The sequence below is a fragment of the Sorex araneus genome, chromosome 4 (genome assembly GCF_027595985.1).
Source record: "Sorex araneus isolate mSorAra2 chromosome 4, mSorAra2.pri, whole genome shotgun sequence".
Lineage (NCBI taxonomy): Eukaryota > Metazoa > Chordata > Mammalia > Eulipotyphla > Soricidae > Sorex > Sorex araneus.
In genome coordinates this window covers 185,025,312-185,042,115 of record NC_073305.1, presented here as the reverse complement: position 1 = coordinate 185,042,115, position 16,804 = coordinate 185,025,312, and the positions used below count along the sequence as shown (strand labels likewise).

At 60.3% G+C, this 16,804-nt stretch overlaps 1 protein-coding gene across 2 annotated transcripts in view; it reads right to left on the bottom strand.

Moving 5' to 3' along the window:
* Window positions 1-16,804, bottom strand: part of SYTL3 (synaptotagmin like 3) — a 58,409-nt gene that overhangs the window by 29,428 nt on the left and 12,177 nt on the right. The window contains exons 3-5 of one of the 2 annotated variants that reach the window (XM_055136591.1): window positions 16,249-16,313; window positions 2,648-2,699; window positions 817-886 (exon numbers count right to left, since the gene is read on the bottom strand). In XM_055136591.1, coding sequence (XP_054992566.1) covers window positions 817-886; window positions 2,648-2,699; window positions 16,249-16,313 — 187 coding nt within the window. The remainder of the gene's footprint in view (window positions 1-816; window positions 887-2,647; window positions 2,700-16,248; window positions 16,314-16,804) is intronic. The other variant, XM_004600774.2, reaches the window with a different exon arrangement.

The following is a 16,804-nucleotide window of genomic DNA, read 5'->3' as shown; positions in this document are numbered from 1 at the left end:
GTAGACTCACACAGACTAGCTGGGACCCCTCTCCACATACCAGTCTATCCAAACCTTCACGCACAGCCTACCCAGACCCTCGACACACCCTTGCTCACACCCTTACACACATTCACACACTTGTTCTACACAGACACACTCACATTCACATAGAGCCTATCTAGGCTCTCACTCACATACAATCACATGTACATAGCCTATCTAGACAAAAACACACTCACATACACTCACACACATTGCCTATCCAGACCCTCCCTCATACACACACTCAGATATACACATGTACTATCCACACACCCACACACTCACATGCATGGCCTACCCAGACCCTCCCTCACACACACATAACTCGTACATACTCATACTCACACATTCACACACACTCACACTTATAACCTACCCATAGACCCACACACACACACTCTTGCACATACTCATACACACACACTGTCATACACACACTGTTATATACACACACTGTCATACACACACACACTAACACACACTCACACACACACTCGCACACACTCACATACACACACTTCCACACATACTAACACATACTCTCATGCACGCAAACACACACAGACTAACACACACTCTCATAGACACTCACATACACACTCACACACATACACTCATACACACTCTCACATGCATGGTGCCTATCAGGGAAACAGCCCGCAAGTGAAGGAGTGAAAATGGGGGTGTGGGCCAGTGAGGGGGTACTGTCCTTGGCCCCAAAGACCCTCAGACCTCAGACCCTCAGGCCTCCCCACCCCCTCCAGGCCTCCCTGGGGGTCGGGATACACATACCTGGCCAGGGCCGCTGCACTGGCTCTCACTGAGCGGGGGCGGCGTCGGGGGCACCACGGAGATGCTGCTGCTGAGAAGAGGCCCGGGGGCTGTGAGGGGGCTGTGAGGGGGGCTGTGAAGGGGCTGTGAGGGGGCTGTGGGGGGGCTGTGAAGGGGCTGTGAGGGGGGCTATGAGGGGGGCTGTGAAGGGGGCTGTGAGGGGGGCTGTGAGGGGGCTGTGGGGGGGCTGTGAGGGGGTCTGTGAAGGGGCTGTGAGGGGGCTGTGAGGGGGGCTGTGAGAGGGGCTGTGAGGGGGTCTGTGAGGGGGCTGTAAGGGGGGCTGTGAGGGGGGCTGTGAGGGGGCTGTGAGAGGGTCTGTGAGGGGGGCTGTGAGGGGTCTGTGAGAGGGTCTGTGAGGGGGGCTGTGAGGGGGGCTGTGAGAGGGTCTGTGAGGGGGTCTGTGAGGGGGGCTATGAGGGGGGCTATGAGGGGGGCTGTGAGGGGGCTGTGAGGGGGGCTGTGAGGGGGGCTGTGAGGGGTCTGTGAGGGGGCTGTGAGGGGGGCTGTGAGAGGGCTGTGAGGGGGGCTGTGAGGGGGGCTGTGAGGGGGCTGTGAGTGGGGCTGTGAGGGGGGCTGTGAGGGGGCTGTGAGGGGGGCTGGGGGACTGTGAGGGGGGCTGCCCTCTGCCTCCTGCTGCGAGGGCTGGGGCCCCAACATGCTTAGGGTTCGTGGATCTCCAGGCATCTCAGCCGATGCTGAGTCCATGGGGGTGTGAGTGAGGGTGTGCGGGGGGCATGTGCCAGGGAACAAACCCTGATTCCCCGCAGGCATGTGCCAACCTACGCCAGCTTCCGCCCTCTCCAACACCCTCGCTGTAGGGGGTCTCGGCTCAGGGGACCGCCGGCTCTCGCCTCACACCCTGATCAGTTCCTGCCTCACGCCTGTGGCCAGCTCCCACTTACACCGATAGCCGCTCCCGCCTCAGGCCCACGCCAGCTCCCGCCTCAAGCCCTGCCCCCAGCATGTTCTAGAAGAGCCGGGCCAGTGCTGAGCCTGATTTGAGGGGCTCACGCTCCACATGCGGGCACCCGTGCCGCTGTGGGCACACCCCTCTACCTCAGGGGGCCGGGGGGCTTGGTGGAAAGGCGGGACCAGTGACAAGGGAGACTGGGAAAGTCTCCCGGGCTTGAGAGACTTGGGCACCCGAAGGGGCTGGCAGAAATGATCTCGCGACCCCCTTGGCCGCTTCCCACGCAGCTGCCCTGGTTTCCAGGGGCCTGAGTGGATTCGGTCCCCCGGGCAGTGGTGGCTGTGGTTCTGGCCTTGTTTGGAACCGTGGGGAAGAGATGGGCCTCTCGAGGGCCATAACCCACGTGAAGTGCCTCCCGGGAGACCCCCGACCCAGGCCTGGGCCTGCCCCCAGGTGCTGCAGCCGCAGAGGATTCGTCGGAGAAACTGGTCACTGTGGAGACACTGAGCGTGGCCACAGGGACTGCGCTGGCCCCTCAAGGCTGCATCTCTGCGAGCACTGTATCATGAGGGAGAGAGATAGCGAGAGACAGAGAGAGAACAGACAAAGAGACAGAAACAGTGAGAGACAGAGAGATGCAGAGAGAGACAGAGAAATGAAGAGAGATGGAGAAATGAAGAGAGACGGTCTGAGAACCAGAGAAGGACAGAGACAGAGAGACAGAGGGGGACGAAGAGACTGCACAGAGCGAGGCTCAGAGAGGTCGGTCAGGGCGGCCGCAGCGCCTGCATTCCGAAGCTCTGACAGGGCCGTGGAGAGGTTTCAGGGCGCCCTTTGAGCCGCTCGGGGCAGGGCCGGGACTCGCCGTCCTCCCAGCCTCACCTCAGCCTCTGATAAGATTGCAGGAGCTTTGCGCCCGCGGTGTCGTGTCTGCCTGGAAGAAACCCGCAAAGGGCATCGATTAATCAGACTCCACCAAGGGCGCTGCCCGTGCGGGAAGCCACAGTGGAAATGAAGACTGGCGGGGCCCAGGGCCAGGGCAGGGGTCAAGCGCTTGCCTTGCCCGCAGCCCACCGGGGGGGGGGGGATCCCTGGCCCTGTAGAGGGTCCCCTGAGCACCGCCAGGAGTGAGCCCTGAGCACCGCCACTTCCGGTCCAAATAGCAGCGATGACAGTGACGGAATGAAGGCTCTCCTAGTGCCATTTCTCAGGGCTAACTGCACGCCGGCTGGCTGCCACAGACTGGCACGAAGCGTGTCAGCTGCTCTGAACAGCCCGAAGACCGTGGCCCTCTGGCTCAGGAGCCTGGAATCCGTTTCACATGGCTGTGGTCAGGCGCCAGACTCGCCTACACCGCCGGAGGCCGACACGCAGGACGGGGCAGCTGTGTGGTGGGGGGAATCCGGCGGCAGCCTCAGGCTTCCCGGCACCCCCTGATCAAAATGACTGTTTCCTTGTTGGGGAGATTAAGTTAATCTCCCCGAGAAACTGCAGCCCGCTGATCCCGTTCCCAGGGGGCACCAGCTTCCTGAGGGAGACCGTGTTTGCCCCACAGGATCTTTGCTTCAAGGCAGGGGATTGTTTGGAGCTTCAGGACCCAAAGGCACCCACTAGCCCCAGGCAGAGTGTTCCTGCAGGGGGATTCCTGAGCTGGGCTGTCAGCCCCCCCACCCCACAGCTGACTCCCCTGTCCCCAGGCCCTTCCAGAGACTTTCCAGCAGCATCTGGGAAGGGCAGGAGGGCACAAGGGTGAGGGAGAGCATGCGGTGGTGTCTGAGATCCAGGCACAAACCCTCCGACAGAGCACGCAGCCCTCAGGGGTCCTGAGCCCGGCCTGACCTGAGTGCCTAGGAGTCCCTGGAATTATCCTGCCCCATCCCGGGCATTTCTGGGGCTCTTAATGGTGTGCACCAGATTCTCCAAGGCGCCCAAAGTACCTGCCCCTGCGAGAAAATCCTTCCGTGAGGCGAGCAAACCCTTCTGTGAGGAGAGCTGAGCCCACTGTGAGGTGAACAAACTCTGATGTGAGGCGAGTTGACCCCACTGTGAGGTAAGCTGACTCCAACCGTGAGGCAAGTAGACCCTCCTATGAGGCCAAGCAGAACTTCCTCAGAGGTGAGCTGACCCCACTGTGAGGTAGCTGACCCCACTGTGAGGTAGCTGACCCCACTGTGAGGTAACTGACTCCACTCAGGTTGATGACCCCACTGTGAGGTGAAAAGACCTCAATGTGAGGTGAGCTGACTCCAACTGTGAGGTGCGTAGACCCTCCTGTGAGGCCAGTAGACAGTCCTTCTGAGGCAAGCAGACCCCACTGTGAGGTAGCTGACCCCACTGTGAGGTAGCTGACCCCCACTGTGAGGCAAGCAGACCCCACTGTGAGGTAGCTGACCCCACTGTGAGGTGGCAGACCCCACTGTGAGGTGGCAGACCCCACTGTGAGGTGGCACAGCCCCCTGTGAGGTAGCTGATCCCACTGTGAGGTGGCTGACCCCACTGTGAGGTGAGCTGACTCCAACTGCGAGGCGGTCACACCCTCCTGTGAGGCCTGCAGGGAGGCTGGAGGGAGCCAGCGGGCCGCTCCTGTCTGCCACTGTGATCTTCCAAGGGAGAGAAAACAGCGACTGGGAGCGACAGTTCGTCCAGACATTTCGCCCAGGGACAGTGACCTCTGAGCCCTCTCGTGGGTGGGTTCCGGTTTCCCAGGCAGGCCTCCCCCAAGGCCCCAGGATTGCTTCACAGCAGGGGGCGCCCCCAGAGGAGGCAACGAGGCTATCTCAGCGCCCAAAGTCCAGGCCCCATGTGGTCTCCCTCCCTCCAGGGGGCACCCCCACCCCCACTCTGCTTCTCACTGCGGGAGGGTCCCCGCCCTATCATCCCCTTCCCCCCCACATCCCCTCCCCCCAATTGCCTGAGTTTCCACCTCACACCTCAGTCCTAGTGACTCCCTGTACTTTTCTAAGTGCTCCCTGGAGTCCCCAGGAAGGAGGGGGCCGGCGAATGGCGCTCTGCTGCCCCCTGCTGGCCGGTGTGGGGCCTCTGGGGCAGTGCCCACCGCATCACTGAGCCCGTGTGTGCCCTCGGAACGCCAGGGAAGGGTGAGAACGACCGGGCTTTGGCAGGCATGGGGACAAGAACCAAGTGCTCAATTTGTTTATTTGTTTTTACTGTGTGTGGGGGTGTTTGTGGTGCTCAGGGGCTCCTCCTGGCCCTGTGCCCAAGGGTCGGCCCTGGTGGTGCTCAGGGGCCCGTGGGTAGTGCCAGGGGCTGGAATCAGCCTCAGCCACACGCAAGGCAAGCGCCTTAGCTCCTCTGTCCTCCTTCCGACCCGACGGCCACGTTTCACCAACCTCTGATACACACAAAACTGAAAACCACTCCAGACATTTGACCTCAAGCGTGCATCGACCTCTCTGATCCCCGTTCCTGGCCGGCTCCGAGCTGGGCCTCCGGGCACTCCTCAGCCCTGAGACCACAGGACCTGGGCGCTAAACATGGGGCTGAGAGACTGAGCGACAGCCGCGGCTCAGCAGCCGCCAGCACCCGGAGAGCGGGCACGGAAGCCAGCGTCAGTCCTGCTGGCGGGACGGGGGGCTCAGCCGGTGCTTCTTTTTTCTTTCTTTTTGGGTCACACCCAGCGATGCACAGGGGTTAATCCTGGCTCTGCACTCAGGAATTACTCCTGGCGGTTCTCAGGGACCATATGGGATGCTAGGAATCGAACCCGGGTCGGCCGCGTGCAAGGCAAACACCCTCCCCGCTGTGCTATCGCTCCGGCCCCTCGGCCGGTGCTTCTTGCCACCAGCATCTCTCTCCCGCTTCGCTGCCATGGAGAGGGGTGACTTTTCTCCCTAACTCAGCTGCTCACCGCCCTCCCTCAGGAACTCAGAGGCCTCCGTGCGAACAGGGCCACCCGGGGCTGGGCTGCGGCTCACAGCTTCCCTGGGGCTGGCCAGTGGGCAGCCCCGGCCTGTGTCCACCTGCAGGTTTGGGACGTGGGCAGCCCTGGCCCGTGTCCATGAGAAAATGTGGGCCTTTCCGGGGCCACCAGCCTAAAGACTCTGGAAACTCGTCCCCGATCAAATGAATTGCTGAGAGAAGTTTGTCTGTCACTTTGAGTCACCGTTTCCTCGCCCTGGCACTGCCCTGGGTGTCCGTCTGTCCTCTGGCCAGTCTCTCACTCCCTGGCCTCCCCTGCCACAGGTGGACAATCACTGTCATGGCCAGTGCCAGCTGCCCGCCGGTTTTCTTCTAAGCGCATTACTGTTTAGGTCTTATTTTTAGGTCTATTTCTGCTTGCTTTGGAGCCGGCCCCAGTAGTGCCCTGGGCTTACTCCTGGTTCTGTGCTCAGGGACACTCCTGGTGGGGCCTGGAGGTGCCCCATGTGGTGCCAGAGATCCAGCTGGGGTCAGCCACGTCCAAGGCAAGTGTCTCTCCCTTGGGCTGTCTGTTGACCCTGGAGGGCCCGGAGTCACCTGGTTTACATTTTCGCTCACGGACTGAGACCCTGAATTCAAACTTCTCCATGAGCACTTGGACTGAGTCTCTCAGCACCGTTAGGAAAACATCAGCTCTCCCCCGTGGACGCTGCCGGCCCCTCACCGACACGTGTCTGACCACTGCAGAGGTTCCTTTCTGGGCGGTGTCCCCTCTCCTTGGTCTGCGTGTCTGTCACCCGCCCCCAGCTTCTCCCCCACCCCGTTGCCGACAGCTGAGGCTGCTGCAATGGTGCCCTGAGTGCGAGATCAGAGATGTAGGCGCCTCAAAGCAGCCGAAGAGCCACCTGCACGCCCAGGGGCATCGCAGCGCTGCTCACAATCGCCAGAGCCTGGAGACCGCGCAGGCTCCCAAGCACAGACAAACGACAGAGAAGCTACGGTGCAGCCACACAGTGGAACACGCACAGCCACCGGGGGAAAGAAGCCATGAAATTCGCCAATAAATGGATGGACAGGGAGAGTCTCTGCTGAGTGACACGACGGAGGGGGTGCAGACACAGGAGGACGGCACCATTGGCAGGATGCAGACAACCAAAGCCACGCAGTATGTGAATGATCTCCGCAGGCAGCAGCCCCGAGGGCGGGAGACTGGTCCTCATCGGAATCTCACCGCCAGGGGGGAGGAGCGGTTAGGACAGAGAAGGGACCACTGCGACAGTGACGGCTGGAAATGAGCACTGGACAAGAACCGAGTGCTGGAGGAAGGGAAAGATATGCATGGTACCCCTTCAGTAACAGTACTGCAAACCAGAGAGAGAAAAAGAGAGAGAGGAAGAGGAGAGAGGGGGAGAAAGAGGGGGAGAGAGAGGAAAGAAAGAAAGAGAGAGAGGGAGGGAGAGGGAGGGAGAGAGAAGGAAAGAGAGGAGAGGGGGGAGAGAGAGGGAGAGAGAAAGGGAGAGAGAGGAAAGAGGGAGAGGAGAGAGAAGGAGAGAGAGGAAGAGAGAGGGAGTGAGAGAGGGAGAGAGAGGGAGGGGGAGAGAGGAAAGAAGGTGAGGGAGAGGGGGAGAGAGGAAAGAGAGGGAGGGAGAGGAGAGAGAGGGAAAGAGGGAGAGAGGAGAGATAAAAGGAAGGAGAGAGGGAGAGAGGGAGAGGGGGAGAGAGCGAGAGAGAGGGAGAGTAAGAGAGGGACAGAGAGGAGAGAGAGGAGAGGGAGATAGAGGAAGAGATGGAGGGAGAGAGGAAGAGAGAAGAGAGGGAGAGAGGGGGAGAGAGGGAGAGAGGGGGAGAGGGGGAGAGAGGGGGAGAGGGGGAGAGAGAGGGAGAGAGAGAGAGGGACAGAGAGGAGAGAGAGGAGAGGAGAGGGAGATAGAGGAAGAGAGGGAGGGAGGGGGGAGAGAGGAAGAGAGAAGAGAGAGAGAGGAGAGATAGAGGGAGAGAGGGGGAGAGAGAGAGGGAGGGAGAGGGAGAGAGAAAGGGAGGGAGGGAGAGAAAGGAGAGAGAGGGACAGAGGAGAGAAAGGAGAGGAGAGAGAGAGGGAGAGAGGAAGAGAGAAGAGAGAAGGAGAGAGAGGAGAGATGGAGAGAGAGAGGGAGAGAGGGGGAGAAAGAAAGAGGGAGGTAGAGGGAGAGAGAAGGGGGAGAGAGAAAGGGAGGGAGGGAGGGGGGAGAGACAGAGAGAAGAAAAGTGCCAGCCATAGAGGCAGGCTGCAGGGGCAGGACGGGAGGGAAACAGGGGACACCAGCAGGAAATGTGTCCTGGTGGAGAGACCGGTGTTGGAGCACTGTATAACTGAGTCGGAACACTGCATGACTGAGACGCAATCATAAACTTCGTAACAGTGTAGCTCCCAGTGATTCCACTCTTTAATTCTTCACTATTTCTTTAAAGACGTGTGGGGGCTCCAGATTTCTCCTTCTTTTCTGAGAAATAGCCCAATGCCCCCCCCCCCACGAGGGACGTGCAAAGGGTCAGCAGCGCGTGGAGAAACGGCCGGGCTGTGTCGTGCCGGAAGCGTGGTGCGGGCGAGTGTCGCGGCAGACCCACCCAGCCTGGCAGACAGACGCCCCGTGGGCACACGGGCCTGCAGGGGCCTCAAGCACAGGGCCAGGAGAAGCCTCTGGGCACTGCCCGGTGTGGCCAAATGCCTCCCCTGCCCCCACTAGGCTCCCCTGCCCCAGAGCCCCCTTCTGGCTGTCTATGCACAGAAGCCCAAATCCGCAGCTCCGGGGGGACTCTGGAGACCCCCACTAGCCAGGACATGGGAACAGCCCACATGTCCAGCCAGGAGCAGCGGGCCCGCGCGAGGGTCAGTGCCTGCGGTGGAGGATTCTCGTCCAAGCGGGGTCCTGTGGACCCCAGGACCTTAGGACAAGTGAAATCAGGCCGGAAAGGACAAATAGAAGAGTCCACTCATTAAGGGGCCAGGGAGTGTGGGTGCTGGGGGCCCGGAACGGGGGCGGGCAGGACCTGTGTTTGACGGACACTGGGCTTGGGCTCCGCCAGGCTCTGGAGGTGGGGCAGCGGGCGCGGACGGCGGGCATGCTTGGTCACTTTTTGTTGTTTCGGGGCGGCACCTGCTGTGCTCAAGGCTTACTCCAGGCTCTGTGCTCGGGAACGACTCCCCGCAGCCTGAGAGGGTTGAAGCCAGGTCGGCCATGTGCCAGGCAGCCCCACTGTCCCGTCTCTCCTACCCCGTGACTGGCATCAGACCATACACCGCCGCAGAGTCAAGAAACCAATACGGAGTTCCCATCAGAGGACGTCCCCTTTCGTGGAAACGGGTCGGGTTCTTTAAACGTTACTCCCTGAAAGATGGGCCCCTGGAAGCTGCTCTGAGCAGGAGCTGGGCCACAGCAGCTGAACTCCCCGTCTGACTCGGAAACTCTGCTACGCTCCTCTCTCCCCTGGGGTCCTGTCGGTCCACTGAAAGAGGAAGATAATGCTGGCCTTTATTGGGTGGGATTTTTTGGTTTGTTTGTTTGTTTGTTTGTTTGTTTGTTTGTTTGTTTGTTTTGGGGACACACCCAGCAATGCTCAGCGGTCTCCCTGCTCTGCACTCAGGAATTACTACTGGCAGTGCTCAGGGAACCCTATGGGATGCCAGGGATTGAACCCAGGTCAGCCACATGCAAGGCAAACGCCCTTTCCAAAGTGCTATGGCTCAGGAGCAGAGGACAGAAACTTTCTGTCACAAAGGACCAGGTGGAAAGGTTTAGGGACCACAAGTCTCAGACGGATGTTGCAACTGCTCAGCCACTATGTTGCAGAGGTAGAAAGGAGTGAGTTGCAATAGAAAGGAAGGAAGGGAGGAAGGAAGGGAAAGGAAGGGAGGAAGGAAGGGAAAGGAAGAGAGGGAGGAAGGGAGGGAGGAAGAAAGGAAGGGAGGGAGGGAGGGAGGGAGGGAGGGAGGGAGGGAGGGAGGGAGGGAGGGAGGGAGAAAGGGAAAGGAAGGGAGGAAGAAAGGAAGGAAGGGAGGAAGAAAGGAAGGAAGGAGAGAGGGAGGGAGGGAGGGAGGGAGGGAGGGAGGGATGAAGGAAGGAAGGAAGGAAGGAAGGAAGGAAGGAAGGAAGGAAGGAAGGAAGGAAGGAAGGAAGGAAGGAAGGAAGGAAGGGAGGGAGGGAGGGAGGGAGGGAGGGAGGGAGGGAGGGAGGGAGGGATGAAGGAAGGAAGGAAGGAAGGAAGGAAGGAAGGAAGGAAGGAAGGAAGGAAGGAAGGAAGGGAGGGAGGGAGGGAGGGAGGGAGGGAGGGAGGGAGGGAGAGAGGGAGAAGAGAGGGGAGGAGGGAGGGAGGGAGGGATGGGGAGGGAGGGAGGGAGGGAGGGAGGGAGGGAGGGAGGGAGGGAGGGAGAAGAGAGGGGAGGAGGGAGGGAGGGAGGAATGGGGAGGGAGGGAGGGAGGAGGGAGGGAGGGAGGGATGGGGAGGGAGGGAAGGAGAAGAGAGGGGAGGAGGGAGGGAGGGAGCCAGCAGTGGCCCGGGGGCGAGCCCTCTGTGTAAGCAGGAGGCCCCGTGTATCCCTGGTGCTGCTCTCCTGGACATGGTCCCCGCATTGTGCTGTCTGGGATGTTCTGGGAGTGGCCTCCAGGGCACCAGGCGTGTCGGGCGCATCTCGGGAAGAGGCCCCCACCATCCCGGGAGCCACCGTGGACGAAAAGACCAGCCACCAAGAAGGCGCGAGCAGGCCAGCTCCCTTGTGGGAGCCACCGTGCACAGTGGCTGCACGCACAGGAGCGTCGGCATAAGGCCCCTCTGTGATGCTCAGCGGGACCGGACGGGGAGGGGGGACTGGCGGCTCCCCCCCCTCCGTGTTCATACCCTGAGTGTGTTAACCCCACACCCACGACACTCTGCCTGCTCCCAGGAGCACACGGACCCACCCAAACTGCCTGCAGAAGAGCAAACTCCAGCGACCCTCGGCAGCAAAGCCACAGAGGCTTGAGAGCAGGAACAAACCAGCACGGCAAAGCAGGAAGTGTGCGCGCACAGCGGGGAGCCGGGGGTCCCGTGGGCGGGCGCTTCTGCTCCAATCCCCAAGCAGAGTCGCAGAAACACGCAGAGATGCTGCATTTGCCATTCGCTCTAGAAAGCTGTAATAGGGCCCGCATGGACCTCACGGGGCTGGGGGCTGTCGCTGCTTTGAATCCTGTGAGATACAGTCGCACGGTTGTTCACAATTAGGTCTCGGTCAGGGAGTGTCCCAACACCCTTCCCTTCACCAGGGCACATTCCCCACCACCAGGTCCCCAGTTTCCCTCCCAACACCCTCCCCGCTGGCCCCTGCCCCGCCAGCCTGCCTTTGTGCCTGGTTCTGCCTCTGTCTCTGTCTCTGTCTCTGTCCCCCCCTTCCCCTCCCCCTTCCCTTCTGGCTACTGTGGTTTGCATACAGGTCCGGGAAGGTTACCAGGCATGTTCCTTCACCTCCGTCCAGCACTCCTTGTCCAGAGTGATCGCTCCCAACCATCATTGTCATACTGGTCCCTTCTCTGTCCCAGCTGCCCTGCCCACCCCCCACCCCACCCCCGCATGGCAGGCTTCCAGCCCTGGACTGTCCCCCTGGGCCTGTTTCTACTGTACTTGGTGGGCCCTGGACCTCTGCTCGGTATTGGTCTCCTATAACTTTTTTTTTCAATCCCACAGATGAGTGCAGTCATTCTGCCTCTGTTCCTCTCCTTTAGACTCATCCTTCTCACTCCTTGCCTGTCCCCTCCTTATCACTCAGCCCGGTACTCTCCAGGTCTAGCCACGTATAAGCAAATTTCATGATTTAATTTTTCCTGGTGGCTGCGGCCCTGTGCACTTACAGCCAGTGACCAGGAGAGGGCACTAGCTATCCGCTCAGCTGCCCACCAACGGCCAAGGCCCCTTTTCACACCCTGTTGCTTATTTGAAATCTAGAAAATTCCTGGTATAATTGTCTGCCATGGAGCCAGGGTGACGACTGGGGGAGGCGGGTGTGGTGGGGGGGATTCTGTGGACATTGGTGGCAGAAAATATGCACTGCTGGAGGCATGGGTGTTCAATCATTATATGGCTGAACCTCAGACATGAAACTATCTCACGGTGATTCAATAAAATAAAATTAAAAAAAAATTTTTTAAAAAGAAAATTCGCAGTTTAATTGCTACAAACTTTACTACTTGGCCATAACTCTCAGGATCAAAGTGATTGGAAGGTGCCACCTGGGACATGTCCCGCAGACACGGGGCCAGAGCTGGAGTGAGTCGGTCTCACTCGCAGAGGCACAACAGGGCCCTGGGGTGCAGCCAAGCCCCCAGCAGGGAGGGGCCCACAGGCTCTGCCAGGACCCATGATGACGACTTTGCCGAGGCGCCCCAGATGAAGTGTAGCGGTGACATAAGGAAGGGTCGGGACGAGAAGATGAAGTGTTAGACTACAAAACCGTCAGAGCGAAAAATCAGTTTATAGTCATTAAAATCATTTAAAGTCATCACTTTTCGATCGTTCAAATTGTTTTAAAAATTGGAGAAAGAAAAAAATAGAACTGGCTCTTGTACCATCTCTCTGCAAAATCAGGAAGATGGTTCAAAGGTCCAGGGTTCGTACTTGACATGCGGGGCCCTGGGTTCTAGCCCCAATGCCATAGGGTCCCCGAGAAGCGTGACTGTGGCCCCCAAACAGAAGGAACCTGGGTTCCCTTCCTCCTGTTCCTCAATCTTGTGGCCGCATCTGTGGGTAAGTGAGTCACGGTGGCCTAAAGGGCCAATACTAGGGATGTTCATGGGACATTAGGGTGACAGTGGGGGCTGGGGGGCCACTGGGGATGGGACACAAGTAAGGCAGGTGCTCAGTCACCGAGGACTTTCTTTGATTCAATGTTTTTCCTAAAAACATCAACTCCTTACGCTGAACCCACACACTTTCTAAACTTGTCTGTGGAGGGGTCACACCGGGCAGCGGTCAGGGGCGACTCCCGCCTCTGCACTCAGGAGTCACCCCTGGTGGGGCTCAGGGACCACATGGGGTGCCAGGGATCAACCCAGGTTGGCTGTGTGCAAGGTCCCTGCCCACCGTGCCCTCTCTCCAGCCTCCAACATGCTTAATTTGCACGCCTGTGTGTGTGTGAATGTGGACGTGCAAACGTGTATTTGGGCACGAGTATATGGAAACTCTCATGATGCACATATTCAGAGAGCAGAAATGATTCACACCCAAATGTCAGTGACGGATCTCAGGCATCATTCTGGTGGCATTCTGGGCACGCCTGTGGGGCGGGGGCTGTGGACATCAGGCCCCGTGTGCCCAAGGCAGGTCACGTCCCCCCACCCCACCCGCCTTCTCCCCCGAGCCGAGGCAGCACTTTCATCTTCCCTTGTCAGCTTTGTGTGGTTCTGAAACCCCGTTTCTCCTACATTCCGAACCCGCTGCCAATGACGGTGGCACCCACATTCCAGGCGCAGGGCGGGGAGCGGCGGCAGGCAGCCCCCTGCCCCGAGACGGGCAGACACGCACTTCCCGGAGGGAACCGGCCCGCCGCTGCAGAGCACGTGACGGCTGAGAACCGACCGGGCCTTCTCTGAGCCCACAAAGGAACTAGGCGGGACCCCGGACCTCCCCCCGCCAAGCCGGAACCCCCAGCCCACCCAGGGGCTGCCACGCTGCGGGCCTGGACGGGGCTGCCCTGCGCTTCCCGTTGCCCCGCCATGGACTTGGTGCACGTCCTCGCTGGGCCAGAGTTGGGTCCTCACCACCTCAGCCGGCGGCTCGCGCCCTCCCCAGAGAGCTCCGAGAAGAGGGTCTCCCACACCCCCAGGCCTCCACTCTCTGCCTCCCTTTCCTTCCCTCCTCCCCCATCCCCTTCCCCTGGGCCCCCAGGGCCTGTCCCCACTCCCGGTGGCTGGAGTGTGACCCAGAGGAGCAGGGCCCCGCCCTGAGGAGCCGGGAGGGAAGCCGGCACCGCCCAGAGCACCAGGCCTGCCCAGCCCACTTCACCCTCCCGGCATCCCCACGGCCCAGCAAAGTCACCGGAAGAGAAGGAAGCCCAGGAGGTGAGCGTCACTCTGCCTCTCCTGCCAGGCGGGTCTCCATGACAACCGACTTCCCCGCCTGGGAGAGCGCACGCTGGCCACCCAGGAGACGAGCAAGAACACGGCGCGGACACTGGGACACATGCACGGCCAGGCACACAGCGGGAGAGGACACGCAGGCACGCAGGCAATCCCCATGCACGCAACACACACAGACATGCAGGAGCACACCCAGTGTGTGTGCAGTGCACGGCACCCCAAGGGCACGCGTGCATGTGTGCCGCGTCACATGGCACATGGATGCACACACAGGCACCAATGCAAGTGCATTGCAGGGATGCACACATCATGCTGCATGGCACACAGGTACACAGAGGCACGAATGCACACAACCACGCATGGCACCCACGTGCAGAACATGCACACATCATGCTGCCATGATGCATGGCACACGTGACACATGAATGAATGCACACAACTATGCATGGCACACACATACACACCACATGCAAAGCATATATGCACAGTAATGCTTACAGGCATGGGGTTGACATGTAGGAGCACAGCCAGGCTTGCACACGTGCTCTCACTCAAAGACACAAGCTCAGCAGCTGGCTCCCGTGCAGACACACAGCCAGCGTGAGGGAAAGTGTCCAGCAGACACGGACATGGTGACCCAGAGCTTCCCCCGCAGGGAAGGGAGCTGCCAGGAGGTTCTGGCCACAGCCGGGGCTGAGAAGGAGAAACGTCACCCCTGCAGCCTCACTGAACCCTGAGGAAGCTAGCTCCCGCCTGAGGAAGACCCCAGCCCCCCAAAACTAACTTTGTTTGGTTCAGTGTGGGGCGGGGTCCTGGCGCCCCTGCTCAGCATTTTGCTGTGGAGGTGCCACTCCCATCCGGTCGGTCGCAGAGCCCCTCGCGGCCAGGGACAAGCCCGGGAGGCCGCAGGAGCCGCCGCAGCAGCCCTTTCGCTCAGTCCTCAGGCAAGTGCTCGAGAGGAAAGGGCCACACCGCGAAGGGATGGGCCGCTTGGCGCCAAGCCACCTCTGGACTCGCTCCAGCGGGCAGAACTTGGTCCCTGGAGGGGAGCAGGGAGCACCTAGGGAGGGAGGGAGGGAGCAGGAGGGAGGTGCTCGCATCAGTACCGCGCTCCCTGCAATGGCTGGAAAGGCAGCAGAAGGCGCTCACTGCCCCCGGGCAGCCACAGCCTGGCTAAGCGGGTCTTGCCAGCCTCCTTCTGGCATGTGACACTGCCCTGGGGACAGGGAGCTGCCAGCGGTGCCCTTGGGGATCCCTCAAGCACCCAGCTCCCTCTTGGCCAGCCTTGGCTCCTGCCTCAGCCTGCTGCACCAGACGGACTAAGGGGTTCCCAAAGCAAGCAGGCACCCCTTCTCAGTGCCTTTACCCAGTAGGTGGCCCCCCTTGTCAGTGCCTTTACCCAGTAGGTGGCCCCCCTTGTCAGTGCCTTTACCCAGTAGGTGGCACCCCTTGTCAGTGCCTTTACCCAGTAGGTGCACCCCTTGTCAGTGCCTTTACCCAGTAGGTGGCACCCCTTGTCAGTGCCTTTACCCAGTAGGTGGCACCCCTTGTCAGTGCCTTTACCCAGAGGTGGCACCCCTTCTCAGTGCCTTTACCCAGTAGGTGGCACCCCTTCTCAGTGCCTTTACCCAGTAGGTAGCACTCCTTGTCAGTGTCTTTACCCAGTAGGTAGCATCCCTTGTCAGTGCCTTTGCCTGGCAAGTTCTCCCCGTTTGTCCTCTGGGCAGAACTTCTGAGATCAGAAGCAGAGGGACCCCCGCTGGCCCTCAGGCCCAGCTCTGAGTCCTGCACCCCCAGGCCAGGCGGCACCCGCGTGCCAAAGCATGTGCTCACGGAGACGCCGTCACATGGGCCAGGTCCTTCCCTATCTCCAGGGGACTCCCACATGCGAGGCCGAGGCCGAGCCCTGTGCTAGGTATGACCCGCCCCTTCCGCCCACTCATCAGCTGGGGCAAGGCAGGGTGGGGGTGCCCTGGGGCTAGGGCACAGCAGGGGGGCGAGTGCCTGTGATTAAATGCAAGGGAAGAGACGGACAGGCCAGAGGTGCTGGTGGGCCCACAAACGGGGCCCCACGGGCGCCCCCAGAGCAGTGTCGGGACACTTCCTGCTGTGCAGGGCGGGTTGCTGGGGGTCCACATGAGGGTCGCAGGGACTGAGGGGCGAGCAGGAGTGGTGGACGCCCCAGTCCAGGCGTGGGAGGAAAGCACAGACCGAGCAGGGGGAGGCTGGGTTGCGGCCGGCCCTGGGACAGGCGGACGGGCTTCCTGTTCTTTGTTTTGTTTTGTTGCTGCTCAGGGCTCACACCTGGCTGTGCTCAGGGCTTCCTCCTGGCTCAGTGCTCAGGGTCACTCCTGGGGGGGCCGGGGGGACCCCATGCAATGTCGGGGACCAAACCAGCGTCGGCACCGTGCGAGGCAGACTAACCCCGCACCGTCTCTGGCGTCTGCCCTCCCTGCGGCCCACGCCCAGCCTTTCTCCACCCGGAATGAGACGTCACCCCAGGGGGAGGCTCGAAGCACCTACCTTCCGCTGGGAACTTCTTGGCTCGTTCCTCGAAGAACCATTCCCCTGTCTTTATTTTCACGTTCCTGAAAAACAAGCAGAAGGAACCCTCAGAGATGTGCCTGGTGCTCTGTGAGGCTCGGGAGAGGGAGGGGGAAGTACCCAAATATCAGCCTCCCAAGGGGCCCAGGGGTTCGCCTTTCTGGTCCAAACCCTGATGTGACAGACTGACCAGAAAGATTCAACAAATGGGCAGATGGGCCAGGGCCAGGGCAGTGCCATTGGAGCATACTCTGCCCTATAAGAGGCGTGGCCATAGACTCACAGAGTGCATGCGTGTGTGTGTGTGTGTGTGTGTGTGTGTGTGTACGCGCACGTGCGTTCATCTGTGTGTACATATATGTGCCTGCATGCATGTGTGCCCAATACAGAGTGAGGCACTTGCTGTTCCTAGAATAAATATACAAACAAATACAGAATCACTGTGAAAATGAGTCTCATGTTTGCAGTAGGAGTCAAAGCTGAAAGATACTTAGAAATGGGTGTGTCGGGCCAGAGAGAAAGAGAGCGGGCCTGA